The following is a 16,609-nucleotide window of genomic DNA, read 5'->3' on the forward strand; positions in this document are numbered from 1 at the left end:
ATGTCCCTAGAGAAGTCTTGATTTGAGGCATGGATGCTCCAGGGTGGTTTATGTGGCCTTTTTGTCTGCCTGGGGTTGAAACACAAACCCCTGTCCTGCAATTTTGATTGTAAATCAGTGGCTTGCCCAGTGCCTGCCCTAACATCTCCTCTATCAGCAACTAGCAGGCCAACCCCCTACCAAGCCAAAGCCATCGGCTTCTCAGAGCCCCAACTGCGGAAATCCATCTCCCCGCTGACATGCTTGGGATCAGAGAGCCACAGGTGCTGGGCAGGGCCAGGGCTGATAGGCTGCTGCCCCACAGTGCTAACATGTCATTAATATGTCCAGTCCCTCCCCCCAAGCCCAGACATGTAGGGACATGGCCCTTCCCTGCCCCAGGGCTCCTGAGTGACATAACTGCTTTCAGCTCTCTTGTTCCAGTTTAGATTTTCAAGCCCAGGGTTCCTGCAGGCTCCCCCTCCCAACACCTTCCAAATCCTCTGACAAAGGAGTGGTCTGGTACATGGGTTCAAGTTCTAGTCCTAGTACTGTGGCCAGCCTGGCTCATTGAATGGATTCTTCTCACTGGGTTTGGACCTCCACTTAAAATGAAACTGCAGATTATATATATTGAACATTTTAGGGGTTTAAGAGAGGCTCTTAAATATGGGCAATATGGTCAGAGTGTTCCTTCTCTCTTGCCTCTTGTCATTGTCCTCTAAACTCTTGACTCTCATCCTACTCCCACAGCAGTCCTGACTGCCTAGGCCCTCACATTCCCTGCTTTCCCACCCTCACCTTTTCATGTCATTACCTACCTTTCATCATTTGCCTTTTCTCACTTCGGTGCCTTTATACCTGCCCTGTGCTTGTATTATGTTATCATATTCCCCAGCTCTTAAAGCCTTCAGTAAAGCCACCCAGCCTCCCTCACCTCTGACCAGGGCATCAGCTTCCTGCGCCCAACAACCTATTATGGGGAGACCATTACTATGGTGTGGCATCGTGAAGTTGGTGTTCATACAACTGAAGACCAACAGGCTTGCTCTCCCTTGGCCTCAGTTGCACATCTAGAGATCCACTCTTATGGTGGGCAGAGACCACCCAACCAGGTCTGAGCAGCAAACTCAGCTGCCATTGAACCCGTGGGTCCTCTGGCCAAGCAGCTCTGGGAGGTTACAGCCCTCACTCTAATTCCATATGGTTTCCCACAACTTCTTTGATGGCTGTCCTGGCTGCTTCTCTCATCCCAGCTTAACCCCATGGTCCCCTGGAGAATGAGCACAGCACTTCCAATTGTGTAGCCATTTCCGCCACAAGTTCTGACAAGCCAGACCTGACTCTGCTCTCCTTTTGTTCGGCAGCTCCTTTGTGACAGGGACGGCTTGTTGTGGGCACTTCTCACCCTTAAGAATCTGGGACCTCAACAGGTAAGAGATTCCTGAGCCCACCATGGCTTCCAGGGTGGGTGGGGCTGGAGCAGCTGGGAGGGCAAGGAAAGAGCTGCCCAAGCCAGCTCATTTCAGTTGCCCAAGTGGTCCAGAAGGAGGTTGGAAGGACCCCGCCCCACAACCTGACAGGCTCCACTGTGTCACCTTCTCACATAGAATCAATTGTTAGCTTATGGAAACTGTTGAAGTAATTTATAATAGGTACATAATTTCATGTAGAACTTATGATAACAATTTGGATTTATGACATTTCTTCTCTAAGGAGTGCCTGACTATGTGACTATAAAAAATTTTATCTATCCTCAGAGATGATTTTTCTAAAATAAATTTTGGAAGTGCCCACAGATCCTTAAGAAGAACAATACCAGAACAGTTAAAATACACCCAGGTTTTATTTACAGTTCTCTGCCTTGGCAGGCTTGGCACATTCCCATCTGATTACCTGCTATTCTGTTTTTTTTTTTTTAACTTTTCATTTGAAATAATTAAAGATTAATAGGAAGTTTCAAAAGTAGGAAGGCAAGGTACCTGTGTAACATCTTACATAATATCAAACCTAGCAAGTTGGTAGGTACAGTTGGTACAGTCCGCAGACCTTTATCTGATGATACTTATTTTGTGTGTATAAATTTCTTTGCAGTTTTATCCCATGTGTAGAATCATGTAACTACTGCCACAATAAAGATACAGAACTGTTTGTTCTATCAGCACAAAGACCCCTCCTATACCTGTATAGCTGCACCCATCCTCTTGCTCCTAACCCCTGGCAACCACTTAGGTGTTCTGCTGCTGCTGCTGCTGCTGCTAAGTTGCGTCAGTTGTATCCAACTCTGTGTGACCCCATAGACGGCAGCCCACCGGGCTCCCCCATCCCTGGGATTCTCCAGGCAAGAACACTGAAGTGGGTTGCCATTTCCTTCTCCAGTGCATGAAAGTGAAATGTTTAAGTGAAGTCTCTCAGTCGTATCTGACTCTTAGCGACCCCATGGACTGCAGCCTACCAGGCTCCTCCGTCCATGGGATTTTCCAGGCACGAGTACTGGAGTGTTCTTCATCTCTATAATTGTGTTATTTTGAAGGTATTATATAAATGAAATAATATATGTAGTATATATGTGATATGTAATCTTTGGGGTTTTTTTCTTTATGCTGCATAATTCCCTTGAGAGTCACAGAAGTTGCTGCATGTGTCAGCAGTGCTTTTTTCCTTCTTGCTCAGTACTGTTCTCTGGTATGGATGTACCGAAGTTTCTTTCCCCATCAAGCAGCATTCACCCATTGAAGAATATTTGGGCTGTTCTGTTTTTCAACTATTGAGGATCAAGCTATTGAACATTTGTGTACAGGCTTTTGTGTGGGCACACATTCTCAGTTTTTTGGAATTACTGCCTGGGAATACAATTGCTGGGTCATTTGGTAAGTGTGTACTTAGTTTTTTTTACCTGCCAGGCTATTTTCAGTATCTTATCACTTTATATTCTGACTCCAGTGTCTGAGAGATCTAGTTTCTGCATATTTTCAACAGCATCTGGTAGTGTCACTATTTTTTATTTGAGTTATTTTAACGGATGTGTTATTTGTGATTTTGATTCAAATTTCCCTAGTAGCTAATGATGTTGAACATCTTTTCGTGTGCCTATTTGCCTTCTATATATTCTCTTTGGTGAAACGTCTGCTTGTGTTTGCCTATTTCTAACTAGATAGTTTGCTTTTTCACTGATGAGGTCACAGAGATAGGCATTTCTGCTGAAAGTCAGTTTTATTTAGTCACGTTGTTGGGTATGCTTGGCATCAATACTGACCCAGGCCTGGGATGGCAGACAAGCTGGGGCAGTGAGGGTGTGTACCACCCCACTGTGGCCCAGCTGTATCTTGAAGGCTGAGTAACCTTTGAATGGCCTCTTCTGCCTGTGGTTGCCTTGGTGGGGGTATGTTGGGGCACAGATTAGTGGTCAGGATGAAGTTCTAAGGCACCAGCTCCTTCAACAGCATTCTCTTATGAAACCCCTAGACCTCACTAACACTAAACACTGGCCTTTATAGAACCCAGAAAGAACCCAAGTGAGAATGGGTACAAGACAGCTATGGCCTCAGTTCTCACTGGAGCCAGACAACAAATAGCCACTGCACCCTCTGGCCAGCCTGAGGCAAGGCTGCCCTGGGCATTGCTTGGCTTCGCCTGCCTGCTCTCTGGCTCCCAGACTCCTCTCCTCACCACTGAGGAGCCAGGCCTCACTTAAACACCTCTTCCATCCCCAGGGAAGCTTGAGGACCAGTGGTGCAGGGACTGAGGGAGAAGATGCCCTGATGGAGGCATCCACTTTTGGTGGGAGGAAACGGATGGACAGGACGACTGTCTGTAGCTGTCTTTCCCAAAGAAGCCCAAGCAGATAATAAAGCCATGTAGAAAATAGGATTAAAGTAATGAACAGGCAGGACAGAGTTTGATCTTTCAATAACGCCAAAGCCTGACTGACAGGCCAATCTGGAAGGTGGAGCAGCATCGCAGGCAGGACTCAGTGGCGGGGCGGTGCTTGGTGCTGGGTGGATTCTTTGCTTTTAACCTGTCACCGCTGAAACCTGAGGAGGGCAGGGATTTTCTCTTTTATGTGTGTGCTCAGCCTGGGGGGAGGAGCACTGGAGGGCAGTTTTGCTCAGAGCATGGCCCCTCCAGAGGCTGCCCTCAGGGTGGTGGTGGGGGCTGGGACACACCTCAGAGGCGTAGGCACCTGCTGGGCACGAGCACGCCCTCGTCCATCTGTGTCTTAGGTATGGGTCCTCAGGCAGACTAGGCTGCTTTTCAGTGTCTGAGGACCTCTTTCAAGGTCATCATGGCTCCCTCAGCCCTCTGTGCCTCAGGATTCCTAGAGCCTCTGTTCTCCCTCTGGGGGTGGTGAGGAAGCGAGGTGCTAGTTGGAGCACGCCGGTCTAAGAGCGGCCATGGGCACCAAGACTTGCCTGGATGGCAGGGAGCTTGGCTGTCCCCCACTCTTCTTCCTTTCCTGCTTCTCTCTCAGAGCTGTGGACCATGGGCCGGGCCCAGGGGCAGGGGATTTCTAACCTGTGTAAACTAGATGGGAAGAAAGATAAAGTCCTTCCCCCGGTTTGGATGTGCTAGAGTGTTCCTGTTTCCAAGAGCTGATGGTGTTCAGGCCATCCCTGGCCCCCAAGGGCTCTATCCTGACCCTGCCACTCACCCGCCACTGAGGTATCCCTAGTTAGGCCCTGCGGAACTGTGCCAAAGCCATCCTGTTCCTGACCTTGGGTCTGGAGGAATGAAGGCCCATCTAGTGTTCTCTGTCTGCATTTGCTCAGGGCCCTTGGCTCTGCCCCAGGAATGGTGGTGTCTGTGTGGGGCACACCTCTTGCTGCTGGAAGACCCTGGGGGTGGGTGGGGGTTCTGACTGGCTCTGCCCTTGCCAAGGTGCGTTTGAGCTGGATCTAGCCTTGGTGCCCTGAGATCAGGCAGTGGGGACGTGGGCACCAGGATGGAGAGGCCTGTGGTCTCACTCAGCTCTGGAGATGATTTCCCAGGGGCCAGCTGTAGCTCCAAGCCAGCTAGGAACTGCTGGGTAAGGAAGAAAGGAGGGGTGGGTTTTGGTGACTTGGCTCCTCCTAGGGTATTGAGGGTTTGAGTGTTCGGCTAGGTAGCGCACTGCTCTCTGTGTGTGTGACTGACACCCCTGCGTAATCCCACCTCATCTCCCCTTCCGGCCATCATGATCCCTGGTGCCCCATGACTCCTCCATTTCCATCCTAAAGCCCCTAAGTCTCCTCTTTCTCAACAGAAGCAGGGGCAGAGAAGCTTCTCACATATTCTGACAAACACCATGTATTTTTCCCTTGGGCTTTTGCTCTACTACCTGACCCCTGTGCCTGAAATACCCCCTCTCTGCCTACTGAAACCCTGCTTGTTCTTGAGCATGAATAGACCTCTACCATGAGGCACTCCCTGATCCTCACCCCTGTGGCTGGAGATGGTGACCCTTAGAGCATTCATAGGGCCACCCTGTTGGCCACCATGTGGCCTGGAACTTATCTTGGAACCCTGGACTGAACATGGGAGATACACATCACAGCATCCTACAGCATTGGAATGACAAAGGGTGCCCGGCTACACCCCTTTCTGTCTGCAGAAAAAACTGGGGTCCTAACTGCAGGCTGGGCCACTCTGAGGGCACCGTTAGTGCCCATCCCACCCAGATGTGGCTTTGTCTCTGCCCCTGACCCTCCACCTGGGGCGAGGGGCCTGGTCCTCAGTCAGGGTGATTATGGGAATTGCCCCTCTTTAAGTATGTGCCTTCTCCTTTGAAAGTATTACTGACAGCTTTTTTCATTTTCTTTTTTCTTTACCTCTTTAAGAAACCCTGTAATTTCTTTCTCTTTCTTTCTTTCTTCCCCCACCCCTTTCCTTTTTCTTTCTTGTCCCCTCTGTCCCTCTGAACTCTTTGAAATTGGCTCTCTGCCTGCTGACACCAAACTGATACTTTGCGTTTCACTTCTCCTTATCCCTTTATGGCAACAGATGTTGAAATTTTGTATCCTTTTATCTGCCCGGCTGCCCCTTCCTGTAATTACGGTCCTCTTGTTAGCAGTACAAAGTGGGCTGCCCGGCTGCCTGGCCTTTGAGCCATTGTGTCTGAACACGTGTGCGCAGGCGGGTGCTGGAGCTGTGCACATGCACACACGTGCACGTGAGGGGCCTGTGCTTGGAAAGGGCCCTTCCCACTCACTGGACAGGGCTGGGGCAGGTGAAGCCTTAGTGGGCTTCTGGTCTCCACAGTTCTATCTGGGACCTCAGTTACAGAACTGAGGTTGCCTCCCCAAGTCTCTCACCCTCCTCACCGGAGGGCTGGACAAGGACAGCCACTCCCAGCCCTCATGCCTCCAGCAGTGAGCACCTGGAGGCCCATGGTGGTCAGCTTATTCCCTTCACACACCCACACCTCCAGCCAAAGCAGGTGGCCCAGCCCTGCACCTCTGCCGTTGTTGGTCCTTCACCTGTGCCATCTCCCATCTTATGTCCCTGCCGGTCACTCACTGCAGAAATGTCCTTTTATCTGTCCCCTTAATAAACTCACTTTTATCTCTCTCCTGGTACCAACCAAGCCACCCCTTGTATTGTCAGTTGGGTAGATGAGACTTCTTTCCTTCCATGGAGGAAGGGACCATGTCCCTCCCTGTCCAAGTCTCAGCTCACATCTCCCTGCAGTCTCCATTAGGCACAATGACTTATGTACAGAAGGTGCTTAGGAAATGATTATTGATCAAAGAAAGGAAGAAAAGGAAGGAGATGGTGGAAAGAAAGGAGGGCACACTGTCCTATTTTCTCAGTGACCATGTTGGGCCCAGCTTATGTTACACCTTAAGGCGAAGGGAAGATGTAAGAAGGTGGACTGTCACTCTTCCATCCTTTCTTCTCAGAAGCCATTGTTTTGTTTTTGTGGTTGCACATACTGGGTGGGTTATCCTCACACCCAAACAGATGCAGGAATTAACACCCACAGAACCTCCAAGGACCTCTGTTCCGTCTAGTCAAAGCTATGGTTTTTCTAGTAGTCATGTATGGATGTGAGAGTTGGACTATAAAGAAAGCTGAGCACCGAAGAATGGATGCTTTTGAACTGTGGTGTTGGGGAAGACTCTTGAGAGTCCCTTGGACTGCAAGTAGATCCAACCAGTCCATCCTAAAGGAAATCAGTCCTGAATATTCATTGGAAGGACTGATGCTGAAGCTGAAACTCCCATACTTTGGCCACCTGATGTGAAAAACTGACTCACTGGAAAAGACCCTGATGCTGGGAAAGATTGAGGGCAGGAGGAGAAGGGAACAACAGAGGATGAGATGGCTGGATGGCATCACCGACTCAATGGACATGAGTCTGAGTAAACTCTGGGAGTTGGCAGTGGACAGGGAGGCCTGGCGTGCTGCAGTCCATGGGGTCACAAAGAGACACGACTGAGTGACTGAACTGAAGTGAACTTCCAAGGAGCAGCATCAGGAACCCAGTGTGTTAAGAGTGGCTGGAAATGGTGTGGGGCCACGGGCATTCTTACATGTGGGTGAGGCAGTAGAGCCTGGGTATCTTACCTCAGGATGGTCAGCACAGGAGGACTTTGTATGGGCCACCAGGGAGGCACGCGGAGGTGGGATGAGAGAGAAAACAGAGAGAGTGAAGCAGGGCACCTGGCTTCCCTGGCCTGCAGGGCCCAGCCTGGGGTAGGGGGGCTTCCAGGGACTGCCTCCCTGTGCCCAACTCTGGCCTGGTGCTCAGGGCCTCTCCCAGACAGGGCATCTGGTCTTCGAGGCTAGTAACTACTTCCAGTCAGCTGTCCCCATAAAGATGGTGATGGGTGGGGAGTGGTGCTGTTAGTACCTTATTTAAATTTCCTCCTCCCTGTCAGGAAGTTCCTGTGGTCCCTCTTCCCTCCAGCTTCAGTGGAGCTGCCTGGGCAGCAGGATAGGTGGGGCCCTAACCTGAGCCCGGCCACCTCAAGGTCTGGGATCCAGCCACACCCTGCTGTTTTTCCTGCCCAGGTACTCCAGGGCTCCTCTGGGAAGCTGCACACAGCCCGGCCTGGGGAACAGGTCTCCTTCAGGCAGCCCTCCCCGGCCTGTGTCTCATTCATCAGGCTCACAGGGGCGGCCCCATCTGTCTTTATCTTTCCCTGGGTGGAGAGAGAATTGCTGGAGTCAGGCTAGGGGGAGGCTGGGGTAGAGGCCCCCCAGCCCTCAGTGGCTCCTGGCAGCCCAGGCTTTGTACGCAGGAGCCGGAAGGGAAGGGACTTTTTGTCTGGTGTCTATAGTGCAGACCTGGCCCTTGCTCCTGTCTTGGCCCGAGGCTCTAAGCGGCAGCCCCTTTCCCACACAAGTTGTGCGACAGCCAAGGCTCTGCACCCCTCCCTCACGCCCCCCACAGTGAGAGGCCGAGAGGCATTCTTAACATTCTTTCCAGAGAAAAGGGGTGAAACGTCTGAATTTGGGGGTCACCACGTTATACAAATTGCAATCTAATCGTTTTTACAAGAACACACTTGCAGTAAGAAAAGGAGTCTGGGAGGAGGGGCCGAGGAGACAGACAGCTTGTTTTGTCCCCCTTCCCCCCAAAGTTTGGGGCTATTGTGGTGCTCATCTTGCTCCCTCCACCAGAGCAGTTGAGCTAGAGTTTTCTAGTTAAATTGGTCCTGTGGTGGGGGCCACGAAGGACCCACGGTGCCATTTCTGTTTGTTTTCCCAAATCAAAGCCCCAGCAGGGCTTCTATGGCACCGCTGGGCTGCTATTTGAAGAGACAGGGCCATTTCCCAGAGCCTGGTGTGTCAGTTTATGCTCTGAACTTAACCTCACGGGCACTGCACAACAGAGCCTGGAGGGTCCCAGGCCCAGAGGCAAAAGAAACTGTATCTTTTTATTGGCCCATTTAAAGTGTGTGTGGCCATTTCAGGGAGTCAGAGAATTTGTGTGGCAGAAACTCCTCAGGCCCTGACCAGGCTAGGCCGGCAGACAGGGGCTTTTGGGCCTTGTCCTGGTCTCCAGGGGCTGGTGCTCGCTCAGCCTTTGGATCTCCCCAGAGGGTAGGGTTGGAGAAGGAAATGGCAACCCACTCCAGTGTTCCTGCCTAAAGAACCTCGTGGACAAGGAGCCTGGTGGGCTGCTGTCCATGGGGTCGCAGAGTCAGATGCGACTGAAGCGACTTAGGATGCATGCATGCATTGGAGAAGGAACTGGCAACCCACTCCAGTATTCTTGCCTGGAGAATCCCAGGGACGGAGGAGCTTGGTGGGCTGCCTTCTATGGGGTCGCAGAGAGTTGGACACGACTGAAGCGACTTAGCAGCAGCAGCAGAGGGTAAGGTTATGTGTTTCTTATTGCACAAGCTGGCAAGACACTTTCCAGTGGTGGCTGAGACGCCACTCTGCCTGGGCAGGGCCCAGGTTGGCAACTCAGAGTGGGTGTGGTCATTCTGCTGCCGACCTTCTGTCCACGGGTGCCTGGCTCTCCTTCATTCCAAACCCTGGGAACAGGGGTGGGCAGGTAGAGCCACGCTGGGCTTCACGCCCCCCAATCTCCCCTGCCTTTCATCTTCTATTTCAAACAGACAAACATGAAATTACTTCTGTAGATTAAAGGGGAGAGCTCCTCAGTCATTCCTGAAGGCCTCACTAATGGAGGGGGCAGGGCCCCCAAATCTGGGAGGGAGAACTGTGGAGCAAAACAGCCCGGACCCAGTGGACGACAGAGACAGAAAGAATATGACCCCAGCCCCTCTGACCTGCCCGGGAGTGGTGAATCATGGCTGGTGGGCCTGCTTGGGTGCTGAGGTCAGTGATCGCTAGGAGATGCTAATGTGGGGAGAAGGCTTTCTGTCTGAGCCCTCAGCACCCAGAAAGGAAGAGCACTTCTGGGAAGGAGGCTGGGGGCAGAAGTGCCAACTTAGGGCCTACCCCCACCCTGCCCTACCCCCACCCTTCCCTGACTGGACAGCTACAGTGCTGCTTGCTGGGGGTCCCCTCACCACCCAGTGCTCACAGGGAAAGGCAGAGCTGGGCAGAAGAGAACCCGCAGCTGCCTCCTTTCCTCCTTCAGGGAAGATGGTGGCTCCACTGAGGAGAAGGGAGGTTGAAGGTCAGGCTCTGTGTGAGGCCGAAGGACCGGAGCTAAGGCCCACATTCACACTCGTGGCCGGTTTGGTGAAACCTGCTTGGCCAAGGCTGGGCTGGTGAGACCACAGTCTTCCCTACCCCATGCCAGGGCCTCATACCTGGGTGTCCCTGTGTAGTGTCCACGGCCCAGTTTTTCCTCACGCCATGCAGGAGAGCCCAGCATGTCCTGAGTGAAGCTGAGGGGTTGGGCCTGGAGCATGCCCCCTTCTTCTTCATCCCCCCATTCTGAAGAAACTCACCGCTTCTACCCATCCCATAGCTACAGGGATTAGCGGGTATACTTGATGTTGAGGGGTAGTTGCTAGGGCCAGGAGGCCCCCCTAGGTGGTTGCTAGGGGTCTGGCATCAGGGCGAGGGGTCTGCCCACTGCCGCGGTCACGGAGGGAATTACACAGTCACAAAGAAATTGTTCTTCTCAGTAATCTGCTCTCGGCCACCGGGAGGGGTGGGGGGCAGGCTGGAGCCCAGCAGGCTGGGGGCTGTGATCACAGAGGCGTGCTAGCCCCAGGCTGGGGGCCAGCCGGGCCAGGAACACCAGGGTCCGGCCTGCTAAGCTGCTTTCTCAGCGATTTCTCTCCCCAGACACAAAGGTGTTTACTTGTTTTAACATCTCCTGGGACTCCCCTTCTCCCTTTGTGTGGTCTTTATCCCCAATGAGGTTTGAGCCCCAGATTACAGGCAGGAATTAAGGCATTGGACTCAGGCAGCTCAGAACTGCATGACCTGCAGGATCAAGGCATATAAAGTAACCAAATGTGTGTGTGTGTGTGAGGGGGGCCGACCCCTTCGGCAAGGCCCATTCATCGTCCCGAGGAGGAGTGGCTGGGTGGCGGGTAGCCAGCGTGCAGGTGGGATGGAGGGACTGCTGGTGGCTGACTGAGGCCTCAGCTGGGGGAGGGGCAGGGGCTGGGAACAGGGGAGAGGGCTGAAGTCCAGGGCATCTCCTCCTTTGGCCCCTTTCCTACGAGGGTCTTAATTCTGGCTCAGGAAGGAGCCCAGGGACTGATGCCACTTGAAGGTTAAAAGCATGTGTGTGGGCCAAGGCAGGACAACCTCTCATCCCCTGCCCCGCCTCTCTTCCTAGTGGGCAGCTGATGACACACCTGGGCAGTGACTTTCCCCCAGGGGCTGGGGTGCTGGACGTCATGTACGAGTCCCCTTCCACGCTCCTGTCCTGTGGCTATGACACCTATGTTCGCTACTGGGACCTCCGAGCCAGTGCCCGGTGAGTGTGCAGGGCAGGATGACAGGCGGTGGGAACCCCGCTCCCATCCTGGTGCCCCCGGGAGAGGGACGGACTCCACAGCAGGGCGGGGAGAGCAGCCGGCACGGTCAGAGTGAGCTCAGACTCCCCACCTCGGCAGCCCTGGTCCTGTGGCTCAGGAGACTGTAGCCACCAGGCCCCAATAAGAGCCTTGGGAGCCATTAGGATGCTGTCATTCAGCATTCTGTCCCAGCTTTCTTGAGGCCTTCCTTGCCTCTGAAATCTGGTGACAGCAGCCACGTGATGCACAAATGAGGCATAAGCCTGCCTGGGGTCAGGGACTTGGTGAGAAAGAGATCTTTACTGAGGAGGCTTTCCCCCGTTAAGTGTGGTTTTAAAGGAATGTGGTGGTTTGGCATCTTTCTCCCAACCAGAATGGCTTCCTAAGGCCTCTGGGGAAGCTGGGGTGGAGGCGGAGGGCACCCCTAGACATCCCCTGCATCACCTCCTCCTGGACAGGAAGTGTGTCATGGAGTGGGAGGAGCCCCACGACAGCACCCTGTACTGCCTACAGACGGATGGGAACCACCTGCTGGCCACTGGCTCCTCCTACTACGGTGTCGTGCGACTGTGGGACCGCCGCCAAAGGGCCTGCCTCCATGTAAGTGTCCTGCCCACCACAGGCAGGACTTATGGATGCCAGGGCTTGTTACCAGGGTCCACACTGGGAGTGGGTGTGCCTGGAGAGGGCAGGAGGAAGCCGAGAGTGGCCCCTGTCCCTTGGCACCAGGCCTGGGAATCCTGCATTCGGGCTCCCCCAGCTCCTAGTAGGGATGCTTTTGCCACTCTTGTCCCTCCCCTGCAGGCCTTCCCACTGACGTCGACACCTCTCAGCAGTCCTGTGTACTGCCTGCGCTTCACCACCAGACACCTCTATGCTGCACTGTCCTACAACCTCCATGTCCTGGACTTTCAAAACCCATGACAAGGCCAACCCAGCCTGTGGGCCAGGGAAGCCAGCTACTCAGGGACCTCTCCTGCCTGGAGGGTTCAGTGATACCTCCTCCCCGGCCTCCCTGTGTTCCTAGACCTGTGACCACGGTGCTCAGGCACCTAAGATAAAGGCTGCTGACTCCTGGGCACTGAGGTTACCCAGGGGTGCAGTCTCTCCCAGGAACCAGTTGGAGAGATGGGACCTACTGCTTCTCAGCTGAACTCAGCTGGGCCTTGCTTCCCTGTTGGCCAGAGCAAGAATCTGGCCTGGAGAGAGAGGCCCACCCCTTTTTAGAGCCAGGCCAGCTCAGCACAAGTGTGAGGTGAGGTGCTCCAGGCTTCGCAGGTGGCCCCTTCCCTAGAAGGAGGGGGGAGGCTGCCAGTACCCTGTGGTACCAGCCTCCACATCAATCAGACCCCACCTTTGACCAAGGTCTTCGGCTGGAGTACTGTGGCTTGGTCTTGCTTTGAAACCAAGAAAGGACAAAGGCAATCCCAAAATTCTGAATTCTGAGCCAGCCCAACCTCAGGCTAGCTGTTGAGACATGTTACAACGTACATTTTTGTCAAAATAAAGCTTGACTGTTCACTGATCTGGTTCCTCACTGGCTAGCAAGACCACAGGGAGAAGGAACAATAGACTCAAACTTGGGGCTGGTCACGCTAGGGAAGGGTGAGACCAGCCTCATGGCTCAGTGTCCCAAAGAACAAAGGTTTCTTTTCTCCAGGAAGACCTTTCATTACCCCTCCACCCCTTTGGCCCTGGTGGTGGGGTGGGTGTCACCTGTGGGTTATGGTGGGGGGCCTGGAAAGGCTCCTGGCAGCTGTTGGCCTGCAGTGACCTCCTTCACCCCACTCCAGTGCTATGCAAGCCTTATGCTGACTTTACACCCACAGTGTCTTAATATCCTAGCCTGCAAACAGGTTAAGGCCCTGCCCTGCTGGGGTCAGGCCTCCCTGATCCTCCTCTCCATCTAAGACCCATACCTTTATGTGGAAGGTTCTACATTGAAGGTCCAGAGGCTAGCGAAGAAGGAAATGTCATCACCAGCCCCCTCCCTGAGGGCAGAAGCACCAGAGGAGGACAAGGGGGCAGTATACACACAGTGATTCAGAATTACTTTACTCAGGAGGGAAGACCATGACCTGGGGGCTAGGAATGCCCTGGGGCCCAGTTCTTACAAAGTCTCAACAGCTCCTGGGAGAGGAGAGGCTGCCCCTGTGCCAGAAAGGCCCAAGCCCGAAGTCTCACAGGCCTAAAGGAAAAGCTTCACCCACCCTCAGTGTCAGAAGTCAGGCTCAGGCGTCAGCTACTGAGTCTTGCAGTCCCCATCACTGCTGTGGGCTGTCTTTACCTTCTTCAGCTCCTTCTGCAGCTCTGACTCAGCTACCAGGACCTCCTTTGGCTTCTGGTACTGAGGATGGAGCAAGAAGACATGAGTCAATCATATCACCCCTTTCAACACATAGCCTCCACCCAACAGACTCAGGGCCCCCTGCCCCCTTTCTGGCCACACCGCAAGGCATGTGGGATCTTAGTTCTCCAACCAGGGATTGAATCCATGCCCCCTGCATTGGAAGACAAAGTCTTAACCACTGGCTCACCAGGGAAGTCCTCTTTCTGCTCCCCTTTATTCATTCAAAGACGAGCAAATTGAGGCCTACAAGTTGAATGATTTGCTTAAGGTCACATGGGGGTAGAGGTAGGCTTTTGGACCTTCTAGAGCCCCAGTTCTGTGGATCTCACCCCTCCCCATCACCCTCTACCCAGTTCCAGCTGTGATTTTAAAATCAGTGTCCTGAGCCCTTGCCTGCTCATCCCATTCTGTTGGAGAGGCCTGTTCCCTAGCAAGCATACCCCAGGAGTTGTTGGGGCTGAAACTGAGTAAGATGGGAAGTGGGCAGGGAAAGAAGGAGCCTTTCCCTGCCTGACACAGTGGCCAAGAAGTCTGAACGAATCTTACAGAGATAATGAGAGTGGAGTTGGCGTGAGCAAAGCTCAGCGAGGATTCATCCAGAGGTAGCTGGTATCTTTCTAGGTCAGTAATGGAGAACTTCTTGTAGTACCTGTGGGGACACCAAGAGGCTGTGAGAACACCCAACATGGGGACCTCCACAGATGGGCATCAGGCCCTCTAATGCCAAGCTTCTATACAGTCCCCCCCGACCCCCCAGCCAAAGAGGAAGAAGGGAAGCCAGTTAGAAGGCCAGTATTTTAGAGCGTAGTGGCCCTGGAAAGAAGAGAATGAAAGGCCTTCCGGCCAGTCATAATTCCCTGGTTAGACCAGGGGTTAGAGTGACTCATATTTCAAGTTCAACAATCCCAGAGACACGTGGAAGAACCCTCCCAGGAAACACAGTTAGATCAGGCAAGCTCTACCTCCTCAGCACCCCAAGAAAACAGCATATGTCTGCAAACAAGGAACAGAATAAGGACATCTAGGGCTGTCCTCCAGAGCTGGGGACTGACAGTTGGCACTTACATGGCACTTTACCGAGGCCCTCTGCTACCTCTACCTCTTTCAGGGTTAGCCTGACTCCACTTACAGGCCACAGAGGGAAGTTAATCCACAAGGAGAAATCTCCCTAAGAGAACAAGCTGTGTGACTCATCACAGAAGCCAGATCTCTAGGGCTCTGGCCTACTTTGCTGACCGTAAGACCCCACTCCATTTTCACATATCACACTTGGTCCCCCTCATCTGCAGGTGCCAGTCCAGAGGTGAATGATCCCTTTCAGTTCAGTTCAGTCGCTCAGCCGTGTCCGACTCTTTGCGACCCCATGAACTGCAGCACGCCAGGCCTCCCTGTCCATCACCAACTGCCGGAGTCTACCCAAACCCATGTCCATTGAGTCAGTGATGCCATCCAACCATCTCATCCTGTGTCGTCCCCTTTTCCTCCTGCCTTCAATCTTTCCCAGCATCAGGGTCTTTTCCAATGAGTCAGCTCTTTGCATCAGGTGGCCAAAGTATTGGAGTTTCAGCTTCAACATCAGTCCTTCCAATGAACACCCAGGACCAATCTCCTTTAGGATGGACTGGTTGGATCTCCTTGCAGTCCAAGGGACTCTCGAGAGTCTTCTCCAACACCACAGTTCAAAAGCATCATTTCTTTGGTGCTCAGCTTTCTTTATAGTCCAATTCTCACATCCATACATGACTACTGGAAAAATCACAGCTTCTCCAACACCACAGTTCAAAAGCATCATTTCTTCGGTGCTCAGCTTTCTTTATAGTCCAACTCTCACATCCATACATGACTACTGGAAAAATCACAGCCTTGACTAGACAGACCTTCGTTGACAAAGTAATGTCTCTGCTTTTAATATGCTGTCTAGGTTGGTCATAACTTTCCTTCCAAGAAGTAAGCATCCTTTATTTATTTTTTTAATTAATTTATCTATTTTTTAACTTTACAATATTGTATTTGTTTTGCCATACATTGACATGAATCCACCATGGGTGTACATGTTTTCCCCTTCCAGAACCCCCCTCCCACCTCCCTCCCCATCCCATCCCTCTGGGTCATCCTGGTGCACCAGACCTGAGCGCCCTGTATCATGCATCAAATGTAAGCGTCCTTTAATTTCACGGCTGCAGTCACCATCTGCAGTGATTTTGGAGCCCCCCAAAATAAAGTTAGCCACTGTTTCCACTGTTTCCCCATCTATTTGCCATGAATGACCCCTTTAGTGTGTGGGGGGGAATAACCCTGGGACTTACCTGGCAGTTTAGTGGTTAAGACTGCGAGCCTCCAATATAGGGGGTGCAGGTTTGATCCCTGGTCAGGGAACTAAGATCCCACATGCAGAGCGTGCAGCCAAAATTAAACAAAAACAACCACCCAGATAGCAACATCCAACCCATAATGTCTGTAACTGGACTTTGCAGGAAATTTGACCTCCTTTACCAAAGAGGAAACTCGGGCTCAGGGAGGTGAACTATCTTGCCTGGTTTCACAGCCAGTTAGTAGGGTCAGATTAAAGTTCCCCAATCCTGGTCTGGAGCTTATTACATTGGAGCACAAAGAATGGCCTCCTCAACTCTAGCAACAGGCCCGTCTGGCATTTCCCTTGGTGGAAGTGTGACCTAGGCTCTGGCAGGTGGCTGCCAGACCTGTCACCCAGGCATGGCACCAGTGCTGCCACGAGGCTGTGGCCTGGGCCGAGAACACTGCAGACAGGTACAAACACACGCAAGTGAGGGCTTGGAGAGGGTTGGGTTTTTAATAGTTCAGAGGGGCCTGGTCCTTATGGAAGCTCCCCCCAGTCCACTTCAAAAGCCCTGATGCCCTGGGGACTCAAGAGTTGACATCA

The 16,609-nt window shown here is 52.7% G+C and overlaps 2 protein-coding genes across 17 annotated transcripts in view; one reads left to right on the plus strand and one right to left on the minus strand.

The window, feature by feature from the left end:
• Window positions 1-12,885, plus strand: part of FBXW4 (F-box and WD repeat domain containing 4) — a 142,695-nt gene extending 129,810 nt beyond the window's left edge. For 11 of the 13 annotated variants that reach the window (XM_081546837.1, XM_081546846.1, XM_081546827.1 and 8 more), the window contains 4 exons: window positions 1,347-1,412; window positions 11,180-11,320; window positions 11,819-11,960; window positions 12,165-12,885. In XM_081546837.1, the coding sequence (XP_081402963.1) occupies window positions 1,347-1,412; window positions 11,180-11,320; window positions 11,819-11,960; window positions 12,165-12,284 (469 nt within the window). In that variant the 3' untranslated portion in view covers window positions 12,285-12,885. The remainder of the gene's footprint in view (window positions 1-1,346; window positions 1,413-11,179; window positions 11,321-11,818; window positions 11,961-12,164) is intronic. The other 2 variants (XM_081546808.1, XM_081546813.1) reach the window with 1 other exon arrangement.
• A 513-nt stretch (window positions 12,886-13,398) lies between these two features.
• Window positions 13,399-16,609, minus strand: part of DPCD (deleted in primary ciliary dyskinesia homolog (mouse)) — a 40,492-nt gene continuing 37,281 nt past the window's right edge. For 3 of the 4 annotated variants that reach the window (XM_081546930.1, XM_081546914.1, XM_081546904.1), the window contains exons 5-6: window positions 14,257-14,359; window positions 13,399-13,707 (exon numbers count right to left, since the gene is read on the minus strand). In XM_081546930.1, coding sequence (XP_081403056.1) covers window positions 13,603-13,707; window positions 14,257-14,359 — 208 coding nt within the window. In that variant the 3' untranslated portion in view covers window positions 13,399-13,602. The remainder of the gene's footprint in view (window positions 13,708-14,256; window positions 14,360-16,609) is intronic. The other variant, XM_081546920.1, reaches the window with a different exon arrangement.

Source organism: Giraffa tippelskirchi, chromosome 2 (genome assembly GCF_054371585.1).
Source record: "Giraffa tippelskirchi isolate mGirTip1 chromosome 2, T2T-mGirTip1v1.2.pri, whole genome shotgun sequence".
NCBI lineage: Eukaryota > Metazoa > Chordata > Mammalia > Artiodactyla > Giraffidae > Giraffa > Giraffa tippelskirchi.